Source organism: Hibiscus syriacus, unplaced genomic scaffold (genome assembly GCF_006381635.1).
Source record: "Hibiscus syriacus cultivar Baekdansim isolate YM2019G1 unplaced genomic scaffold, ASM638163v2 tig00111877_pilon, whole genome shotgun sequence".
In the NCBI taxonomy this organism is placed as follows: domain Eukaryota; kingdom Viridiplantae; phylum Streptophyta; class Magnoliopsida; order Malvales; family Malvaceae; genus Hibiscus; species Hibiscus syriacus.
In genome coordinates this window covers 1084418-1107042 of record NW_024063208.1, presented here as the reverse complement: position 1 = coordinate 1107042, position 22625 = coordinate 1084418, and the positions used below count along the sequence as shown (strand labels likewise).

Genomic DNA, 22625 nt, shown 5'->3' with positions numbered 1-22625 from the left:
GAAAATTCTTGGCAAAGAACATCATTAGTAGAACCAAATATTATATCATCAACATAAATTTGAACTACTATTAAATCTTTACCTTTATGCTTTAAAAACATTGTAGTGTCAACCTTCCCTTTTGAAAAACCTTTTTCAATTAAAAAATTTGACAATCTTTAATACCAAGCTCTAAGAGCTTGTTTTAAACCATAAAGAGCTTTTGTCAATTTAAGAACATGGTCCAGAAATTTTGAATCTTCAAAACCTGGAGGTTGTTCCACATACACTTCTTCCTTTATAAAACCATTTAAAAATGCACTTTTAACATCCATTTGATATAATTTAAATTCATGAAAACATGCAAATGATAATAACATTCTAATTGCTTCCATCCTAGCTACGAGAGCGTATGTTTCATCATAGTCTATGCCCTCTTCTTGAGTATACCCTTGAGCAACAAGTCTAGCCTTGTTTCTCACTATATTACCACTCTCATCAAGCTTATTCCTAAATACCCATCTAGTACCTACAGTAGATTTATTACTAGGCCTTTCAACTAATGTACATACTTTACTTCTCTCAAATTGATTTAACTCTTCTTGCATAGCCATAATCCAATGTTCATCATTTAATGCTTCTTTAATATTCTTAGGCTCTATGCATGAGATAAATGCAACATAATTACAAATATTTCTAAGAGAAGATCGAGTTGTTACCCCTTTGAATGGATCACCTATAATTTCACCATCCTTGACATAGTTGTACTCTCTTGGATAAGATACTTCCCTTTTTTCAATGGTTGGATTCTCAAAAGGATCATGAGTTTCCTCATTTTTTGTTTCTTCATTTGATGATGGTTCTCCAACGTCATGTCTAACGTCATTTGTATTTATAACACCTACATCATCATTCACACAAGAATCCTTCCTCAGAAGGGGATTATCATCGAAAACAACATGTATAGACTCTTCTACAACTAAAGTTCTTTTATTAAATACTCGATAAGCTTTAGAGTTTAAGGAATAACCTAGAAAAATTCCTTCATCACTTTTAGCATCAAATTTGCCAAGGTTCTCTTTACCGTTGTGTAAAACAAAACATTTACATCCAAAAGGATGAAAATAGCTAATGTTAGGCTTTTTATTTTTGAAATTTTCATATGGAGTTTTCTTTAAAATTGGCCTAATCATTACTCGATTTATAACATAACAAGCGGTATTTGTGGCTTCCGCCCAAAAATATTTTGGCAAATTATTTTCACAAAGCATGGCTCTAGCCATTTCTTCTAAAGTTCGATTTTTCCTCTCAACAACTCCATTTTGTTGATGGGTTTTAGGTGCTGAAAAATTATTGATAATACCGTTAGAGTTACAAAATTCAATAACTCCAAGATTTTCAAATTCAGTTCCATGATCACTCCTAACACTAGTTATAGAGTAACCTTTTTCATTTTGGATTACTTTTGAAAACGTGATGAATTGTTCTAATGCTTCATCTTTAGTACTTAAAAATAGAACCCAAGTATATCTAGAATAGTCATCTACCAAGACAAATGCATATTGTTTTCCACCCAAGCTAGTAGTCCTAGTTGGCCCAAAAAGATCTATATGGATCAATTGTAATACTCTACTAGTTGATACGTCATTAATGGATTTAAAAGAAATTCGCTTTTGTTTTCCTTTAGCACAAGCATCACAGATTTTATCATTATCAAATTTAAGCTTAGGCAACCCTCGAACTAAATCACTTTGAACTAATCGTTGCAAAACACTCATACTAGCATGTCATAGTCTCCTATGACATAACAAATCATTATGCTCATCCCTAGCAATTAGGCACAAAATAGTCATATTAATAAAATCTAAATGCATCATGTATATATTCATATTTTATGACCAACAAGCATAATCGAAAATAGATGCAATGTCAATCAATTTTGCAATCATTTAAAATAAAACATTGTATCTTTTATCAAATTTATTTTTCAAAAGATTATGCTTTTAACCCATTCACATATAAAACATTATGCAATGTTGATTATAGAGATTAAGAGCACATGCATAAAGTTTTTGAAAATGTTATGCATTAAAACTTTATAATAATTAAACAAAAATCTATGCATAAACATTAAGAAAAATTTCAGGTCAAAATTTTTGCAAAACCAAAGTTCTTGAAAAATTGATATCAATTGTTAAAGAGATATCAATTACTTTTTAAAAACAATTTTGAACAAAAATTAATATGATGAACTAGAGTTTATAAAAATTACCAAAAATTACCATGTTCATCATACAATATTTTTCAACATACATGAGATAAAACATAATTCAACATTTAAAACATCATGCATGCATAAGCTAAATGAGCAACCAAATAATAAAAACATTAAGTTTAGAGGTTACCCATTCCCTTTTTATGTGTGGCTAGAGCATCTTGAATATCATCATCTTTATCACCATTGCTCTCACACACCTACAAGAGACATTTAAGTAGATTTTGGTATCCAAATTGCTTTGGATCCTTGAATATTAGTTTCAATGCCTCTTGTTCCTTTTGGAACCCATACTTGTCTAATTTTAAATCGTTTTCCTTTCTTTACAGGACAAGTATGTTCCTTATGACCATGATAATGACAATGTGAACATATTGTCATTATTGAACTAGATGAATTATTTAGAATGATCTATTTTTCTCTTGTTAAACATTCAAGCTTATCTTTCAAATTGAAATTTTCTTTTTCAATACTTTCAAATTTCATTTTTGAGAGTTCTAAATCATTCTTCAAGATTTCATTTTGATTTTCAAAATCCATTTTCATTTCTAGAAGAAGTTTGTTTAATTTGAAAATTTCTTTTTCAAAGTTTTCAGATTTTATTTTTGAAAGCTCTAACTCCTTTCTCAACATTTCATTTTGATTTTCCAAGTCTGTTTTAGCTTTCAAAAGAATATCATTTTTAGCAATAAATTTAGAAATCAATTTATTGTATTTGGAGTTCATGGTCTAAAACTCCGAATATAATTTATCATAAGCATCTTGTAACTCATTAAAAGATTTTGAATTTGATATATTTGAGTTAGAAGATACCTTTGGCTCTGTGAGAGCTAATAGAGACATCACTTTTATTGGTTCTTCTTCTTCCTTGTCTCTATAGATCTCCTCAAGCTTATCCCACATTTCCTTGGCACTTGAACAAGAAGAAACTCCTTTATATACATTAGGATCAATTGCACAACACAACATGTGCATAGCCTTTGAGTTTTGTTGAGCTTCCTTCCGTTCTTGAACACTCCACTTCTTTGCCATCTTAGTAGGAGAGGAATATCCTTTCTTGATTATCATCCAAGCTTCCATATCAAATGCTTTGATGAATATCATCATACACCTCTTCCAATGACGATAATTTGTTCCATTGAAGTGTGGAGGCACGTCAATAGGTATGGATTCTTCCATGGAGAATGAACCGGAAGTAGACGCCATCTTTATCGATTTAACTCTTTCCGAATCGACTCAAGAGGCGATTAAACCTTCAAATGAGTGAGGCTCTGATATCAATTGTTGAGTTAATCAATTGACGGAATCGGCCAAGAGGGGGATGAATTGGCAATTAAAATTTTGGTGGAAGCTTTTGCAGAAAATTGAAAGTAATTGCACAGCGATTTTAGAGTGGTTCGACTTTATCAACCAAAGTCTACGTCCATTACCTTAGTTATCCACACTAAGGATTTTCCAACAAATTCACTAATTTGTTCTTTCTTTTGAGGACAAAGAGTAACCTTACAGCTCCCTCAAGAATTATACCCCAAATTCTTGAGCACACTCTTTTTCAAAGAGAAATACACAAATTTGCAAACTTACAAGGAAAACCTCACAAGGTAAGATGTTTGCACAATTCTAGAATAAGAAAAGAACACTCACAAATAATTACAAATGAGCACAAATGGTGTTATTTGAAAGCAAAATGAATATTGAAAGGAAAATTGGCTTGATTTGCAAAAACTTGGTGTTTGATGCTTTCTCTCTTGTTTCTCTATGATTTCTTATTGATCAAAGGCTTCAGAACTTGTTTAAATACACATTGAATCACTTCTGAATGTTGGGGATGATTAGTGAAGATCATATATCCATTTTAGTGTGAAAACAATTAATAAAACAGCTTGGAGCGTGGGGGTAATCGGTACCCCCTATGGGGAATCGGTTCCCTAAGTGTAAAATTCAAATATTTTGACCGTTATACAAGGGGGGAATCGGTACCCCCTGGGGGGGAATCGGTTCCCTCCGAGCATACTGGAATTCTCGGAGCCAAACCATTCAGGGGGGAATCCCCCTTGGGGGGGAATCAGTTCCCTCTGAGCAATCTGGAATTTTTGCCTTTGAAATGGTTCAAAATACTTTGTAAATTTATTTTGAAATTTTTTTAAGATTAAAACTTAATTTTACACTTGAGTAAGGATTAAAAATGATTTTTGAAAGATTTGGAGTAATGTTTTGATATTTGAATAGTTATATCGAATATACTTAGAAAATCATTTGGAAAATCTTAAAATTCATTTAACTTAATTTGTTATATCGAAATATCAAAATGTTTTCAACATGAGTTCTCAGCGATATACATTGGGCTAATAAAACACACTTGATATAATTTGAACAATGAGTAACAATATAAAATGTTAATGAAATATCTATTAGTTTTATATGAAATGTTTTCAAGAATTGTATAGGCAAGTATCAAAGGTATATAAATTAATCAATGAGTAATGTTGTATGTTATAAGTTACGAATAATATGTTGTTTTAGTAGTTCATGATTATTTTATACACGCTTACATAACTATTTTATTATGTTATTATAATCAGTATTGTCTCACTAAGTCATAGACTTAGCGTGTGATTGTTTTCACACGTAGGTTCAAAGAGATTCGAGGAGTAAGTCGATTAAGCAAGGGCAGGACAACATACATGTGAAGATTATCAGATCAGTAAAATGTGAATTGTATATGCTTTTGTTATTTGAAATGTTGTTGGCATGTACTAAAAATGTTTTAAAGTGTAGATGCTCTAATATATTATTAATTTGTCATTTTTCTTTGTCAAATAAAAGTGAAAAGAAAAAAATTAGTCATTTTTAAAAGAATCAAAGCTATCTCAAAAGTAAATGTGACACCTTAGAGTCGTATCTGGGTCGGGTACGGGTCGAGGTATTACACAATGACTTAGGTGCATTATCATATTCGATGCTAAGACATTCTTGCATAGCTAGCTTCAACTTTGACCTAAACCTACCACCAACGTAACATTCAACGTACAATCCATACATCATTGATGTGGCAGTGTTATTTGGTGTCGCAAGATCATAAAGCATTTAACCCGTTCAATGATTTCTCATATGGGCGATATTCAACGTATATGCCAAGACATTCTTGTGCTAGTGTTTTTTACTTAGATCTAGGTAATATGTTTATTAAGCAGTCTCGTGATCGACATATAACTACTACACCTGTTATCCTCACATTTGACGATGTAGAACTATTCCAATTTGAGACGGTAATTCTGATAAAGAATCGGTAAAGGATATCAGCCCCAATGGTGACGAGATATGCCCTTTCAATAAAAAAAACCAGAAGACCTTGACATGCTTGTGGGAGCGGATGATGATGACATTCCATATATTGTCACTCATATTTCTTATTACCAGCCATCATTCTACTTCACAACGATTTATATGAAAGTTTTCAACGCTCTAGAATTTTCGTAATTCTCACAAATTGAGCATACAACCAACATGTTGATGGTGAGCTTTATAATGGAATGACGTTTAGAATAAAAGAAATCGTTGTACCTGCTATTAAGAACTATAATATACATTGATAAGTTACGTCGATTGTAAAAAAATACAATAATAAGTACATTATTGAATGTGTCCACAAGAAAAAATGATGTAATTGAAGGGTTCGTGTATCATGCTTTAAGACGACGAACAAAACTATAAAAGTTGACAAAATAGGACCAAGCTCATATATGCACCGTCAGCAAGCTCATAAAATAAATTTTCTTATTAGTGGCATCAACATTATTGTAACTAAAATTTTCATTTACGTCATTAATTGTATTTTGTGACATAATAGTTGATGTCACGACGATCGTCACCCTAGGTGTTTCACTAAATGTCAAATGTGATGATGTATCTATTTTCGTCATATATATATATATATATATATATATATATATATATATATATATATATATAGTGATGGTAACAGATAACGTCACCCTTTAATTTGTAATCAGGGACAACTGATTTTGTCACCAAATGATGAATATTTTCATCATTGACAAATCAATTTTTCACTAATTAGACAATAATTTTATACATTATCGAATGTTTAACCTTTTGTTCTATGTATCTCTATGAGATTGAGACTAAATTTAATCGACGGGATAGAAATGATGATGATGATGGGGGAAAAGAATTTCATGATCCTAGTCTCCTCATTTTTTTTAAGTATGTTTTCATCCTTTAAGAACTACAAAACATGAATTCTTGTCTGACCAAGAGTTTGAAATGATACAATGGTATATATTGATAAATTATGATAAAGTTGAGCCATATATGGAGTAAGTACTTTACTTACCATTTACTCTTTCAAGCAAGTTTTAATTTTCATTTCATTTAACTTATATTATATTTATTAAAAAAAACATAAAATGGAGATTTAGCTGTAGAGTTTGTTGTGTATTGAAGAAAGACATAGAGAACAATTTTCCTTATAGTTTATAAATTGTATAAGTATATGCTATTATAAATATTTTTTAGATTGTGCAAAATATCGATTATAATTTATGCTTCTTTCATTTTGTGTAAATTGTATGTTGTCAATCAAGGTTCAAAAAGAATAACTGATAAATTGTTTTTTTAGCTTATGGTCCTTATAGACGTGCTCAACAATACTGAGGTTACATTGGTAATGGGGTTAGGTTCCACACTAAAACGCGTGATGAACATTTGATAAGTTAAAATAGTGGAGTGACAGTTGAAGGTAATCACGATAAAGACCAAATCAAATTTTATGGTGTTCTGGTGATATTATTCAATTGAATTATATAAAGTTGTTTTGTTCAAGTGAAAGTGGTTTGACTTGGGTGATAAAAAAAGGATAATTCACAAAGAAAGCCATTTGCTGAGTATCGATATTAGCAAATGTTGGTATGAAAATGACCCTTTTATCTTGGAAGTTCAAGCAAAGCAGATTGGTTTTTTATTTGGATGATACTAAGTTAAGGAAAGATTGGAGAGTAGTTCAAAAGTTTCATCATAGACATTTATATGATATTCCAGAGATGCAAACTGTTGAAAATGATGAAGTCTCTGATGTTGATAAAGATTTTGAAATTTATGATCGCAATATGAAAATATATCTTTGTATAGGGATGAAATTACAACAAATGTTATTAACTGTGATATTGTAGATAATGTGAATGTTTTGGTTGTCATTGATCAAGAGAGTGAAGATGGCATTGGAGGGGGTGAAATTGAATGTGATAAATATGATAATAATATAGAACCTATTTTATAGCTATGTTGTATCCATATGTACTATGTGATTGTTATTTTTTGTACAAAGACGATTGAAGTTATTTATGTTGAAACTTATTGTTTTGATAATTTAAGAGTTTTATAATTTAATTTTTTGTATGACATTTTTTTATAATATTAGTTTTTCCTCTTGTTTTATTTTTATTAAAAGAGTAATATTTTATATTTTCAAATTATTTATGTTATATGTATCTAAATATATAGAAGCTTTATGAGTATTTCTATGATCAAGTATAAATATCTATTTTTTCATAAGTACTTTGATGTAACATCATGGAAATTATATAAGTATAATAATATATAAAAAATCATATGATCATTTCTTTTTTACGATTTATTGTTCTATGTTTCTCTAAAAAAATCTTTGAATGTGAGATAATCTAATATAGAATAATATCAATAAAATTAAAAACACAAAAAATCTATGTAAATTGCATTGTTTAATAAGGTAGTTAGATTATCTTATTTTTAACATTAGGTGATATAATTTCATAACGTCTTTTAAAATCGTCATATATAAAAGATATATAACAATAAGTGACAAATAATTGATTTCGTAATGCTAAAACTATTTTTGTGAAAATAATAAAACATGACTTTTAATGACTCATAAAAATATGAAGACAACGGATAAAACTTATTACTGACAAATGTGCAATGTCACTAATTCAAATCGAATCGTCATTATAATAAATCATCACTAATACTTTTTTTTCATTGGAGACGATTTTACGTCATCATTTTATATAAATGTCATTAAAAGGTTTCCCACCAAAAAATTTGTTCAAAGCAATTCCACGAACAAAGTCAGAATTATCGTAACTTGGATGTGCACGTGCTTTGTGATGCCTTCATTCCACTGGTCAAAGCAAATCCACATATAATAATTGGCACTTGTATTGCTACAATTACATCTCAATATAGCTACACAGTTGATTACCATAAAGCATAGTACGTAATATCTCGGGCTCAATAAAAATTGTATTTCCAATGGAAGAAATCGTACAAAGAGTTTTGGCCATGGGAGTTTGAATAATTTTCGTTTATTTACTTTTATCCATGGGGGGAGAAACGTCTGTACTCAGTTACAAAATTTATTTTGTACACTTCATGAGTAAAAAACCAACCAGGCCTAATGGATAAATCAGGAATATAGAAACAAAAACAACAATTGGTCGATTTCATGTAATTTTTAGTATCATTTCTCGATAACACTTCTTTTGGGAATGACTCCAAAATATAATTTAGGTACTTAAAGCAAAAAATAGCAAAATTTGAGTAACATTTTTTAGTTTAAGTCTTTTTATATCAAAGTCATTTTTATAATCAAAAATTTATTTTTTTATTAAGCTAAGGTGATTATAAAGTAGTATATGTTATAAATATTTTCAACCATTTGATAATGAACGCTCAATTACCCTGTTGCAGCCGCTGATACTCAAACTAGTGATCGCTTGGAACAACAACAAATTCTTTAACCACCGAGGTAAGTTAATTCGTGTTCAAACAATTATTTTTTTTAGATATGTATTAAAAATTATGATAGTCTAAATCTTAAAGATTGTATATAACTGCATCAATCAAGTAATTTTAATGGTTAAATAATTTATTATTATTACTAAGTTTTAGTACCACATATATTAAAGAAAGATTTGAGTGTTTTAGTATCTTATTGCTTTTGTGGTGATTATAACGAAAAATCCCCTTTTCAAACATTATATATTTGTCAGACACCCTTCCATCTTTATTTACCGATCTAACACACTTTGCATAAAGGCGCCCCTAAAGCGCGCCTTACACTGATTTGGCGCCACGTGGGGTAAAGCGCGCCCCCTGAAGCACACCTTATTCAGGCATGGGTACATGCTGGCTAAGGCACGGCCCCTAGGGTGCGCCTTATGCCACGTAAGGGTATAGTGCGGTGTAGGGTCCGCGCCTTTCTGCAATTATGACATGAATAATGCAAGGCGCGGTACACAGGCCGCGCCTTGCATAATTTCATCCTACCTTCTCGACTTTAAAGCATGGTCTCTCCGCTATAAATACCCCTCTCCCCCGTAAACTCTCTCACAACTCCCTCTCAATCGAGAAACTACTATAATAATCCTCTCAACCAGTAAAAAACCCGACAATCCTTTTATATTTTATTCAGAAGTTCGTTCGATCTTTCGTTATAAGGTAATTTTTTATAATTATATATGATTATTTGAAGAAAATATTGTATTAATTGTTTTCAATTAATTTTTGTGGTTGTAAAATTGGAAAACGAGAGCATACGTCGAAATATTTTTACCGATACAGTAATAATATAAAATTATATTATTTAAATTATTTACGTTTATGTGTAAAAATTTTATTGTGTTATATTTTCGTTCATATATTATTTATTTAATTAGGTTTGTTTCAGGTTTTTTTTGTAGATATAATATTGTCGCACTTTCAAACTCTAATAATGACATGAATTTCAGCTATTGTTTATTATGATGGAGAAATTCGAGAAGATGAAACCAGTGTTGTTTTCATATCAAATCATTATGTTAAAATATCATTCAAGAGAAACATAACTCTTGAGGAGCTGATAACGAATATTTCAAGGAAAGTTCATGTTGAAAGTACTAGAAGAATGTTGTCGTTGTAGTAAAAATTTCCAACATCATTATTTCCATTAACTTATACAACGTTCGAACTATCGAACAATGATGATGTTTAAAAGATGGTTGATTCTCAAAGTAATTATTCAGACGCCAATATTGAAATGTATGCAAAGTTTGTTCAAGTGCGTATTGTTCGGGTCTGTCATTAAGCTCTCACTATGGGCTGGCTGAACAAGTTGATCAAGTTGACAGCCCGACTATAGTAATGTGTAATGATTTTTAATGCCATAATGGGGAGACATTCATCAGCAACTGCTTACGTTCTGTACCGAGGTGGGTCCACGAATAATCCGTATGGCAACATCGTATCCAGTTCAAGGGGAAGGCATTCATATGCAAATTTATTTGACCTTAATATGGAGATGCCCTTGACACAATAATTTGTGCAGTTTCCATTTGACACGATGGCTTCAAGCTCCAGGGGAAGGTATTTGACTGCGAACGTTTTTGATCTCAATGTCGATATGCCTTCTAGTTCAAGGGGAAGGAGTGCAAGTAGTAGGTTCTTCGACCTAAATGTGGAGAGCATGGAGGAACCACCATCTCCACCAGAAGAACTGCTTCGTGAGCCAGGTGCGGATATTGCTGAGACTGGACTATTCATTCACCCAGAATTATCGTAATTCAACTCCGATGATGATGATATAGATGAATTTCCCTCAAATATGGCACAAACTGACCCTCCAACACATATGTATGAAGCTGATTATGGTGCAATATACATGCTAGAATTTGCGGATATGCCTAATCTCAGTGACTACGGATTTTACTCATCAATAAACAATGGTGAGTTATCATTAGGCATCGAGTTTTCAAGCAAAGAAGAAGCGATGATGGCTATAAAAAATTACAATATCCGTAATTCTATTCAATCCAAAGTCGCTCGCTCTACGATAGAAAAATATGTATGCCACTGTGTCTGACGTGAAGACGGATGTAATTGGATGGTTCGTGTATCGAAGAGGAAGAGGAAAAACAATAAATGGGAACTAACGGTATACAACGGTCCTCACACATGTTTCGCTGGAGGGATCAACCAAGATCATCCCAACTTGGACTCTGAAGTGATCTACCAAGCCATCATGCCAATGGTAAAAGCAAGCTCACATATAGTTATTGTTATGTTGATTTCAGCTATACAATCGCAGTATGGGTATTCCGTCTCATATAGAAAAGCATGGAAGGCAAAGCAAAATGCCATTAAAAAACTTCACGGCGAATGGGATGCATCTTACAACGAACTTTCAAGTTGGTTTAGGCTGGTGCGGATGTTGAATCTTGGGATAATTGTGGACTTCGAAATCTCCCATGCATACCATAATGATTGAGTTCTTCGCGATCGATGTCATTTCTACCGAGTTTTTTTGACTTACCCACAGTGCATTAATGATGTCAAATACTGCAAGCCTGTAGTCCATATCGATGTGACTTGTATAGAAAATACAATCAAGTTTTACTATTGGCAGTTGTCCAAGATGGTAACCGCAACATTCTTCCAGTTGTCTTTGCTCTCGTTGAAGGAGAAGATACATATTCTTGGGCTTTTTTCCTATGAAACTTATGTTCAAATATTATCACGAGGGGAAAAATCTGTGTCATTTCAGATCGCGGAGCTGGGATCAAAGCAGCAATGGAGTCTTTCGGTCCATTGTGGTAGACACCCTTTGTCCAATATAGGTATTGTATCCGATACATTGCTACGAACTACTATAGAAGGTTCAAGAAGAATGATGAGCGTCAATTACTTGTGCGCATGGGTAAGCAAAACCACCATTTTTTTTGACCATTTTCATTTTTTAAGGAAACAAAGTTAGAAAGTTCTACATTTTTTTATCAGGTTACGAACTACTTTCTCAAACATTTGAATCTATGCTTCAAGATTTACGGGTGAAGAACGATAAAGGACACGATTACATCAGCCTCATCGATAAAGAAATATGAACAAACGCATATGATGGTGGATATCGATATGGACACATGACGACCAACTTGGTCGAGGCAATCAATTCGACCTTAAAGGGTGCACATCACTTACCTGTAGCGGCTTTGGTAAAAACTACATATTTTCGTTTGGGAGGCGCTTTTTGCGAAGCTCGGGGGACAAGCTCAAACCTGGATGCAAGGTGGTCATGTCTATCACCCTAGATTAGTTGCAGATCTACAAAAAAATTGATGCATCAAATGGAATGTCTGTAACAAGCTTCTCTAGAACGCATGAATTGTTTCGTGTCATAGAGTTGTTGCGACCTCTTCAAGGGATTGAAGTTGTGTCATTAAGAGTAAATCTACGGGACAGATGGTGCGACTGCGGGTTTTTTCAAGTTCTGAAGTATCCATGCTCTCATGTGATAGCATCTTGCTCGTATACCCGTCAAGACTATAGCCATTTTGTGGATCCCGTATACCTACTATCAGAAGTGTTTAAGGTATACGAATTTGAGTTCCCCTTATAGGTAATAACAAAGACCCTAATGAGGTTCAAAATTGGGTTCTGATTGTACCAGACCCGACTTTATTGAGGGAGCGTGGTCATCCAAAATCTACTTGAATTCATTATGATATGGATATTCAAGAAATATCTAGACACGACAAAAAATGTGGGCATTGTAGAAACTCAGGACACACTAGGAGAACATGTCCACTTCTGTTGTCATCAAGAAACCATTGATGAGGAACTGATGTAGTTGTTGTTTATCAAATAATACTTCTTGTACTTTAATTTGCATTTACTTAAAGTTAATGTCATTCGATAACTGCTGATGACGATTAAAAAAACGATACAAGAAAATGAGATTGGACGTTGACGTTATATGTGATTATAATAAAAGAGATAATAAGTGACAAACTTAAGAAAGTTATCAAACACAATTATTAAATATTATCAAACTAATAGAAATTTCATATTTGAATATAATTTTAAATACAACAAACTTACAATAAGTATTAAATGGTAAATAATAAAAAATTTTACAATAACTGATATTAAATGGTAATAAACAATATTAACAAAATACATTAACAAAAAGTCCAAAAAATTTAACAAAATAAATTTAAAAAAAGTCTAACTAAATTAACAAAATAAAGTAAGTATTAAATGATAAATAATAAAAAATTACAATAAAAAGTCAAATAAACAACTAAATACAAATATAATAAAATATCAAAATCTATCGATGTCTGCGGTGCGAATGTGTTCCGCAGGGTGGTGGTTGTCTGTCTCGAGGAGGATTTCTTCGTATAACTGGTTCTGACTCCTCACTATCATCGTCGTCGTCGTCGTCAAGAGCATATACATTTTGTTGATGAGTAATTGATGACGATGTAGCACCTCCATAGAATAAGGACCCTGGAGGTGTATGACTGACTATCCCACCGCTCATAGAAAACTCAGAAAACACAGAGATCGATGAGTGTGAAAACTGTACAGAAGGTGTCTGTACGGAGGCCATTGGTGATGACGTTGCACCCGCCAAATAACCAGCATATGAACCCCAAGTCAGATCTACAAACATAGACCCATAATATCCTTTTGGAGGGGTCATATAACTCTGTGACGGTGGCCGCGACAGGGTCATAAAACTCTGTGACAGCGGTGGCGGCATCTGGTAAGGGAAAGACGATGACAACATCGGATATAGCTATGGGGTGTAGGTCGCTACAGACGGTGGTTGATGTGAAGCTTCCGATGGTGCATCTGATGATGAACTGGAAGCACCTGCTCTCTGTCCATGATTCGGGGGACGATGGGGTTGTGACGGTGCACGTCTCTATCGATTTCGATGAAAGATCCGCCCTCGTGCATCCTCAGAAAGCAGAAATGGTTTCCTGTTACTGTTGAACCACTCATAACAATCATATGTAACCGTCAAGAGGTCATCATAAATGGGCTCTCTATGGGGAAGACGCCGATATCGATCCTCCCACATCACGACCCACTCATGATACTTCACCAGCCAATCTGTATCCGACTTGCCACGTCGATCTGTGTTATGCAACTCGTCCATATTGCGAGGTGCTTCTGGAATTAGTTGTACAAAACCAAATTGTCAGAGCACGCGATCAATGGAGTGTCACTCGACAATCGCATAATAGATCAAAGGGTCCACCACCATCCAAACATCTGATGGGTCCCTCAACTCAGGTGGGATACACATCCTCACATCATCATTAGAATATGGAACCCATTCAAACTAAAACAAATATATATTTTTTTATCAAAATAATAATCTAATTATATAACTATAATAAAAAATCGATTTTTAAACATTAAAATGCATACCTCTATGCCATCTTTCTGATCGATTAACACCCTCATTTTTTCTAATTCATCAGGTAGCTCCCGATGATTTTTCCTGTCAGTAGACCACCTATTCAAGGATTTTTTTTATTATACACTGGATAAAACTATTAATATACGAAATCAGATTTATAATTACCTCAATAGTAGCGGAAATACGAACGAGTTCTTCACAACATGACATAAAAAGGGAAATCGATACCATGCCCAAGACTGCAGCAGAAGGAGACATCCGTCGATAGCATTTTTCCTGTAGTCAGTCACTCGACACATCTCCCTATACAGGAATGCCAAAACTGTCGAGCCCCAACTCAGTGATTCGACCAGATGAAAGTCGCTAAGATGTCGCAACCACATACAATGAACTTGGTTACACGATTTGTCCGGCATCAGCAACCCTCCTATCAGTTGCAGTATACATGCCCGTGGATACATTTTAACTTGATCCTCTGAGGCGTCCTCGCTCAAATTTTAAAAATTTGCATCTAGCCAATTTAACGGTATCCGACCACCGTTAAAATTTTGCGGGACACCTCCTAGATAATCACGGCATAAAGTAGTCCAACTACAATGCGATATCCCTGAAATCACATCTCCATCCACCGAAAGCCCTAAGTGCATAAAAACATCCTCAAGCGTAATCGTGAACTTTCCGCACGGAAGATGGAATGTGTAGGTCTCTAGCCTCCACCGCTCCAGTAATGCAGAAATCAAGTTTGGTTCTATCTTACAATGACCTTCATATCTAGCTATGTAATCGAATCCAGTCTCGACTAAATACGGCCAGACACGGGTAGGTATCGCTAACTTAAGGTTCCTAATAAAAGGATCTAATATAATGTTGCTCTCCTAAAATATAAATAATTACAAAAATTAATTTATAAACCAATAATCATGCATTAAATAAATAAATTATTACTAATAATTTAAATTAAATTAAAATGTTAAAATGTTACCCTATCAGCAAAATGTCGAGATATATGATTTCCATCCAAATGAAGTAGACCGCCTTCCATTTTATAACTACAAAAAAATTAAATAAATAAAATATTAAAAAATTAAATAGTTAAATAAAATACTAACAAAATGCTAAATATAATAAAATATACCTTAAAGAGCTATGAGAGAATATAAGAGTATTTTAGAGAAGTTGAGAGGATTTGGTGTGATGAAAGTGATTGAGAATGGAGGTATTTATAGGAAAGGAATGGGGTGTGAACGGGCGGGGTGGTTGTGTAATTAAAGCAAAGGCGCGCTTCAGGGGGCGCGCCTTTCTGACTTGTGTCATAATTGCAGGAAGGCACAACCCCTGCACCGCGCTATACCCTTACGTGGCATAAGGCGCGCCCCAGGGGCCGCGCCTTAGCCAGCGTGTACCCATGTCAGCATAAGGCGCGCTTCAGGGGCGCGCCTTACCCCACGTGGCACTAGATTAGCGTATGGCGCGCTTCAGGGGGCGCGTCTTTCTGCAAAGGGTGTTAGATCGATAAATAAAGATAGAAGGGTGTCTGACAGGTATATAATGTTTGAAAAGGTGATTTTTCAGTATAATCGCCGCTTTTTGTGCTAATGTAAATTTTATTCTATACTAGTATTTTTTCGTTTATTTTGTAAATAAATATTTTCCAACAAATGATCAAATATAATGAAATCTCAAACAGCTAATATAATTTATTCATTATATTTGATCATATGTTGGAAAATCTTTAACCACAAGGATTAAACGAATAAATTATTATATATCATTTATACAAAATAATTCCAACTTTGTTGGTGACTTTCAACAATGATACTTAGTTCATCTTAGTAGTATTTGTCAACTCTACATTTCTAACCCCATTTATTTCTCACAAGCATTTCATCGAACATCTATGATTCACCTAAGATGACATGTATCTAACAGTACACCTTGAATCGTTAATAGTCCCGATAGTCCCTTGGTCGGGTCTTCTCTCAATAGACCCTTATTCAAGTCAACATCTCCACATAATTCAAAGTTAGATTAGAATTTTCCATGCATCCTCGACTGATAAGTTACATTGGAAATGAGAAGAGAGAAACGAAAAAGGAAATTCGAGATTAAAAAGGAATTTGGGGTTTATAATGAAATTGAAGACTGTGTTGCAAGTTTTAAAAGTTGGGGGACCTAAATGCAAGCGCTTGAAAAGGTCAGTGACCATATTACAAACGTACTAACGGCAGTGTAACGTCGGAGACCATATTGCAAACGGACTAAATGTTAGAGGACTGTATTGCAAGTTTTAAAAGTTGGGAAACCTAAATGAAAGTTTTAGAAAAGTTCAGTGACCATTACTATACTTTACCCTAAAATTTAAATATAATATAGAGTTATTATTAGATATATAGATAGTGTATAATTCAAACTTTACAATAATATTTATTTAAATGTCATTTATTCGCATTCCTAAACTTTTGACCTGAAACATTATCTTAACACCTAGATCCTAAATAGAACAAACCATATTTGGGTAGGGATAATTACAGAGCATTGATATATCTACGAAGTACTACTCTACAAGCCACAATTATGTAACCAAACCCTTCGTCTATCAAAATTTAAATTCATTTATGTCTTTTTGGAAGAGCTGTTCCATTTGTTCTATCTATTTATTTTATCAACCTGCAAATAAATATTATACTCTTAAACTTAATACAACCAAACCCTTCGTCTATCAAAATTTAAATTCATTTATGTCTTTTTGGAAGAGCTGTTCCATTTATTCTATCTATTTATTTTATCAACCTGCAAATAAATATTATACTCTTAAACTTAATACAAACAATATGAGTCAATATATAAATTCTAATTATTAAAAAGAGTATTCTAAACTCTGAGTTCTTTCTTTAGCTTTATACAATTCATTCATTATTTCTCACAAAATTATTAAATATAACTCTTCATTAAAACAAAAATAAATGAAACTGTCCATAACTATTGCAACCCACTCATACTTTATCATAAAAAATGGATGTGAAATATGATGACTTTTAACGTCAAAATCTAACATCGATCAATAATTCAGTGCACTAAGTTCATCAATCAAATGTCAAAATCAAAATAAAAGTCTTAATTGAGTTAGAGCGGATTTTTGACGAGTCTCATCTTTCCTTTTACAAAAAAATCAAAGTGGAAAAAGGAGGAAGAAAATTCTAAGTCTGCGGATACTCATCTCTCCACGAACACTCGCCACGTGTCAAAGAATTCCCTAGTTTTTACAAACATGTTACAAAAGGAATCTCTAAGGTTTTGATTAAGTTTCATCTTTACACTTAATCAAAATTGAATTTCATCAAAAATTAACAAACATATTAATAGCACATAAAATTCAATATATCCAAATCTAAAATACTTTATGCAATACCAAATTGAAATTAAGTGCATTTGCATAAAGTTTTTAAAAATGTTATGCATTTGAAGAATTTGATATCAATTGTTAGATATATATCTTTTTCATTTAAAACACATGCATAAACATTTAAATTTAGGTCAAAAATAAAAAAAAATCAAAATCAAAACATTTGAAATTTGATATCAATTGTCAGAGATATATCATTTGCATTGAAAATCCATTTTGACCAAAATTCATTATGATGAACTAAAAATTATGAAAAATTATTAAAATTTTGTTCATCATAACATATTTTTAACATAAATGAGATGAAAAACAAAACATAACCATTTAAGATCAAAATTCATGCATGCATAAACTAAATGAGCAACCAAATAACCAAAATAAAAGCATTAAGCTTAGAGGTTACTCATTCCTTTTTCAAGTGTGGCGGGAGCATCTCAATTTCTTCATTTTCATCACCATTGCTCCACACACCTACAAGAGACATTTATTTGGATTTTGGTATCCAAATTGCTTTGAATCCTTGGACGTTAGTTTCAATACCCCTTGTTCCCTTAGGAACTCATACTTGTCTAATTTTAAAATATTTTCTTTTCTTTATAGGATAAGCATGTTCCATATGACCATGATAATGGTAATGTGAGCATTTTCCATTATTAAACTAGATGAATTATTTAAAATGATTTCTTTTTCTTTTGTTAAGCTTTCAAGCTTAACTTTTAAATCAAAATATTCTTTTTCAAAACTTTCAATTTTCATTTTTGAAAGCTCTAAATCATTTTTCAACATTTCATTTTGATTTTCAAAATCTATTTTAGCTTTCAAAAGAAAATCATTTTCAATTTTAAATTTTGAAATCATTTTCTTATATTTGGAGTTCATGGTCTCAAACTCCGAAAATAGTTCATTGTATGCATCTTGTAACTCATTAAAAGAATAAAAATTTAATTTATTTGAGTTAGAAGATACATCGGGCTCTTCACGAGCCATTAGAAACACCACCTTTGTTGGTTTTTCTTTCTTGTCTCCATATATTTCCTTGAGCTTATTCCAAAGCTCCTTGGCATTCGAACAAGAAGAAACTCCTTCACAGATATCGGGACCAAATGTACAAAACACCATGTGCATGGCCTTGGCATTTTGTTGAGCTTTCTTCCGTTCTTGGTCACTCAATTTCTTCTCTTTCTTCGTAGGAGAAGAGTATCTGTTCTCAGTCATCTCCCATGCATCAAGATCATTGAATTGGATAAATAACTTCATTACTTTCTGCCAAGGATGTTAGTTTGCTCCGTAGAAATGTGGAGGCTTGTCAATCGGTTGGGAGTCTTCCATGTAGAACAAGCCGGAGGTGGAAGCTATCTTCTCAGTTGTGTTTGGAATCGGTAGAGCTACTTCAAGGATCGTCTCAAGGTTGTTAAACCTTCTAATGAGTCAAGCTCTGATGCTACTTGTTGGGATTTGCGGAAGCTCGAATTGACAACCAAAAGAGTTTGCAAAGAGGGGTTGAATTGGTTGTTTTGTTTAGGGAGTAAGGAGATTAGAAAGATAGACAAAATGCATAGCAATTTATAGTAGTTCGACTTCTCAACCAAGTCTACATCCACTACCTTAGCTCCTCACCAATGATTTTCTAACAAATTCACTAATTTGTTCTTTCTTTAGACATGATCAAGAGTAACATTTACAACTCTCTAGTTTTTCAATGGCTAAACTAGAACCAATCCCTATCTTTTCACTTGGCTAAGATAAAACCAATCCCCTTTTACAAAAGGAAAAGAAATGTAAACAAGAAAACCTCTCTAAGGTAGTTGTTTACAAAATTTAGCTCACAAGAACAAATATTTACAAGACAATAGAAAAATAAGATTGAAAAACTCTTCTCTTGTGTTTGAATGCTTGGATAGGTGTTATCTACGTTCTTCAAGTGTCTTGAACTTGGATTTATAGGTTGAAATGAGTTTGTGGTCATTTCTAGCCGTTGGGGATGTTTTGGAGCCGTTGGAGATTTATTTTCTGCAAAATAAAACTGCCCAGAACAAGAAGTATCGGTACTCCTTCAATAAGTATCGGTACTACCTTTATAATATTTGAATTTTTGACCGTTGGGCTTGATAGTATCGATACTACTGTTCACGGTATCGATACTACTGTTCATGGTATCGATACTATTGTAGCAGTATCGGTACCATTTTTGTATTATGGAATTTTTTAGCATCAGTACTGTTCATAGTATCAATACTACTATTCATACAGTATCAGTACTATTCATACAGTATCGATACTATTCATACAGTACGGTACTATTCATAAAACATTCTTTTGCGCTCAATTCCAAATTAAATGGACTTTAAATTATTTTTGAAAACTTTGAATAAATTTAATTCAAGTCCAAAAATATTTTGCCATAAATTATTATATCAAAACATAGTTCAGTTTGCCCTATTAAGCCAAAACAAATCTAATTTTACCCATAAATAGGTTTAGTGTAACAGCTTAGCCCATTAACGGATAGCATGAAAAGATGTTATTAAACTATAATCAATTAATCATCGTTCAGATTTTATTTTTAAGAAAAATTGTAAAATAATCATTAAATTCATTAAACGATCATAAGATCATCGTTGTAAAATTATCATAGATATAAAAATTTAATAAATTTGATGATTATTTTATACTATAATGATAAAGTTATCCTCCAATGTTTTCATAAATGACTATTTTCTCCTCTCTTTTTTTAGTACGTTAGCCCCCAACTTTTTAATCTTTGATCAAATTAGGCCCTATTGAATGAAAATCGTCAATTAGTTAACGCTTTGGGTGATGTGGCACATGCCATAATATTGTTTAAGGGTATGACACATGACACATCATCCGTTTAGGTTATGTGGCACATGCTACTTCAGCAAGTACATGTAAAAATGTTAAAAATTGATACTTTGGAGACTAAAATGTTAACAAAAAAAAGAATAGGAATAAAGTGACATTTATGTAAACCTTCGAATGTAATTTTATCATTATACCTTATTCTATAACTTTTAAAAATTTAAACAAAATGGTCATTTGAATATAATTTAATAACTTAAGGCATACTTTACCTATTAGTTAATGAGATGGTATGAGATCAAACTTGTCTGTGGGTTAGTTTAGCGGCGATGTATATATATTTTAGGATGAGTACGTATTCATCTTAAAATCTGAATTTATTTACGTAGTTTTTTATTTTATTGATAATATTCACATGAAACTTTATGTATTTGGTTCATATAAAAGTTTTCTATTAATAATATATATCTTCACCTAAAAAATATTTTTGGATTCATCGCTAAGTTAGTTTATAATATTTGTTTAAAAAAAATATTTCATGTTGATTTTCGTATTCAATCTGATAGTTTATTTATTGTTGGTTAAATATTCAAATAAAATTAATAACAATGATAACAATTGAAGTGAATAAAAGAGATGATTTTATAAAAACCCTTGGTGCATCCTATTAAAAAAGAGAAGAAAATGGTTATTTTCGTATTGTGTAAACCAAGCGAGCAGGACTTAATCGAACAGTTATTATCATATCCATCATGAACTAATGGCCCCTTAGTTTCTTTCACACATGTGGATCAATCCCCTTTGAATAACTTGACAAAATAATACTTGAAAACAGAGATTGTTTGTCAAATCTGCTAAAAGAACAATTGAAGAGCTTCACTGGATGTCAATGTAGGGTTGAAATGCCCTTAATTTACTCCTATATAAACCCTCTTTCTTGTTCTTGAAAAGCAATCAAACCACCATTTTGAAGTATCAATGAAGTGTTCAAGTGATTCATCATGGGGAGAGAAGGTGTTTGCAGAAGACGCGACGAGGTGTTCGAGGTGATGCATATGGCCTCCCAGGTGGTATCCTTGCGGTTTCTGTGGTCTAGTTTTCGGATCGGCTCAAGCGCTTGGTGGTCACATGAATGTTCATAGAAGGGATAGAGCTAAGCTTAAACAATCCCTTGATGACCAATCCATTGGCCATTATTCTAGGGTTTCTTCGTCGTTTGGGTCGAAAAGGCCTCTCGGTGATACGACCTCGGGATCCGATGAAGATATTGATCGTGTAGAGACCGACTTGTCCTTCGGGTTGAGTTCCGTCTTGTTCGGAAACCTAGCAACCGTGCCTTGTAATAAACGACCAAAGGTGATGCAATGTTCTCCTCTTCTATGGAGGGTTCTTGAACTTAAGCCTGCAAGTTCAATGGAAGACTTGGACCTTGAGCTCAGGCTTGGTGTTCTATAACGGTGGCATCAATATAACTGTAACCTGATTTTCTTTTCCCTTTAGCTCAGTTCTTTGATATTCAGATATGTAATACATGAGTCTAAATCGAACTCCGACTATATTCCGTAGATTATATCAAATCCGACTATATGCAGAATCAGTGTGGAGTAAAAAATGACTAGTTGGCGAGCATCACTACCATAGATCTTTGCTAAAGAATCCACTATCATATTTGCTTCTCGTCGGATGAGCTTAAAGTCCAAAAACCAAGCTTGGTTGAGTAACATCGTAATCTCACGAATTAAGGAATAAGAGCTGTAGGATGATGCATTTTTAAGAAGGTGATAAGCATCCAAGCTACCCAATTGAAGTTGAATCTTGTCAAAACCATATGACCATGCAAGCTTAAGACCTTCAAGAACTCCTCAAAGTCCGGCTGCAATGACAGAGGTAGATCCAAGATTATT

The 22625-nt window shown here is 32.9% G+C and overlaps 1 protein-coding gene across 1 annotated transcript; it reads left to right on the top strand.

The window, feature by feature from the left end:
* The first annotated feature begins 13846 nt into the window (after positions 1-13846).
* LOC120172752 (probable transcriptional regulator RABBIT EARS) lies at positions 13847-22176 on the top strand. The gene is made up of 2 exons (XM_039180138.1): positions 13847-14054; positions 21818-22176. The coding sequence occupies exons 1-2, from the start codon at positions 13847-13849 to the stop codon at positions 22174-22176; spliced, it is 567 nt and encodes a 188-aa protein (XP_039036069.1).
* Positions 22177-22625: the final 449 nt, after the last annotated feature.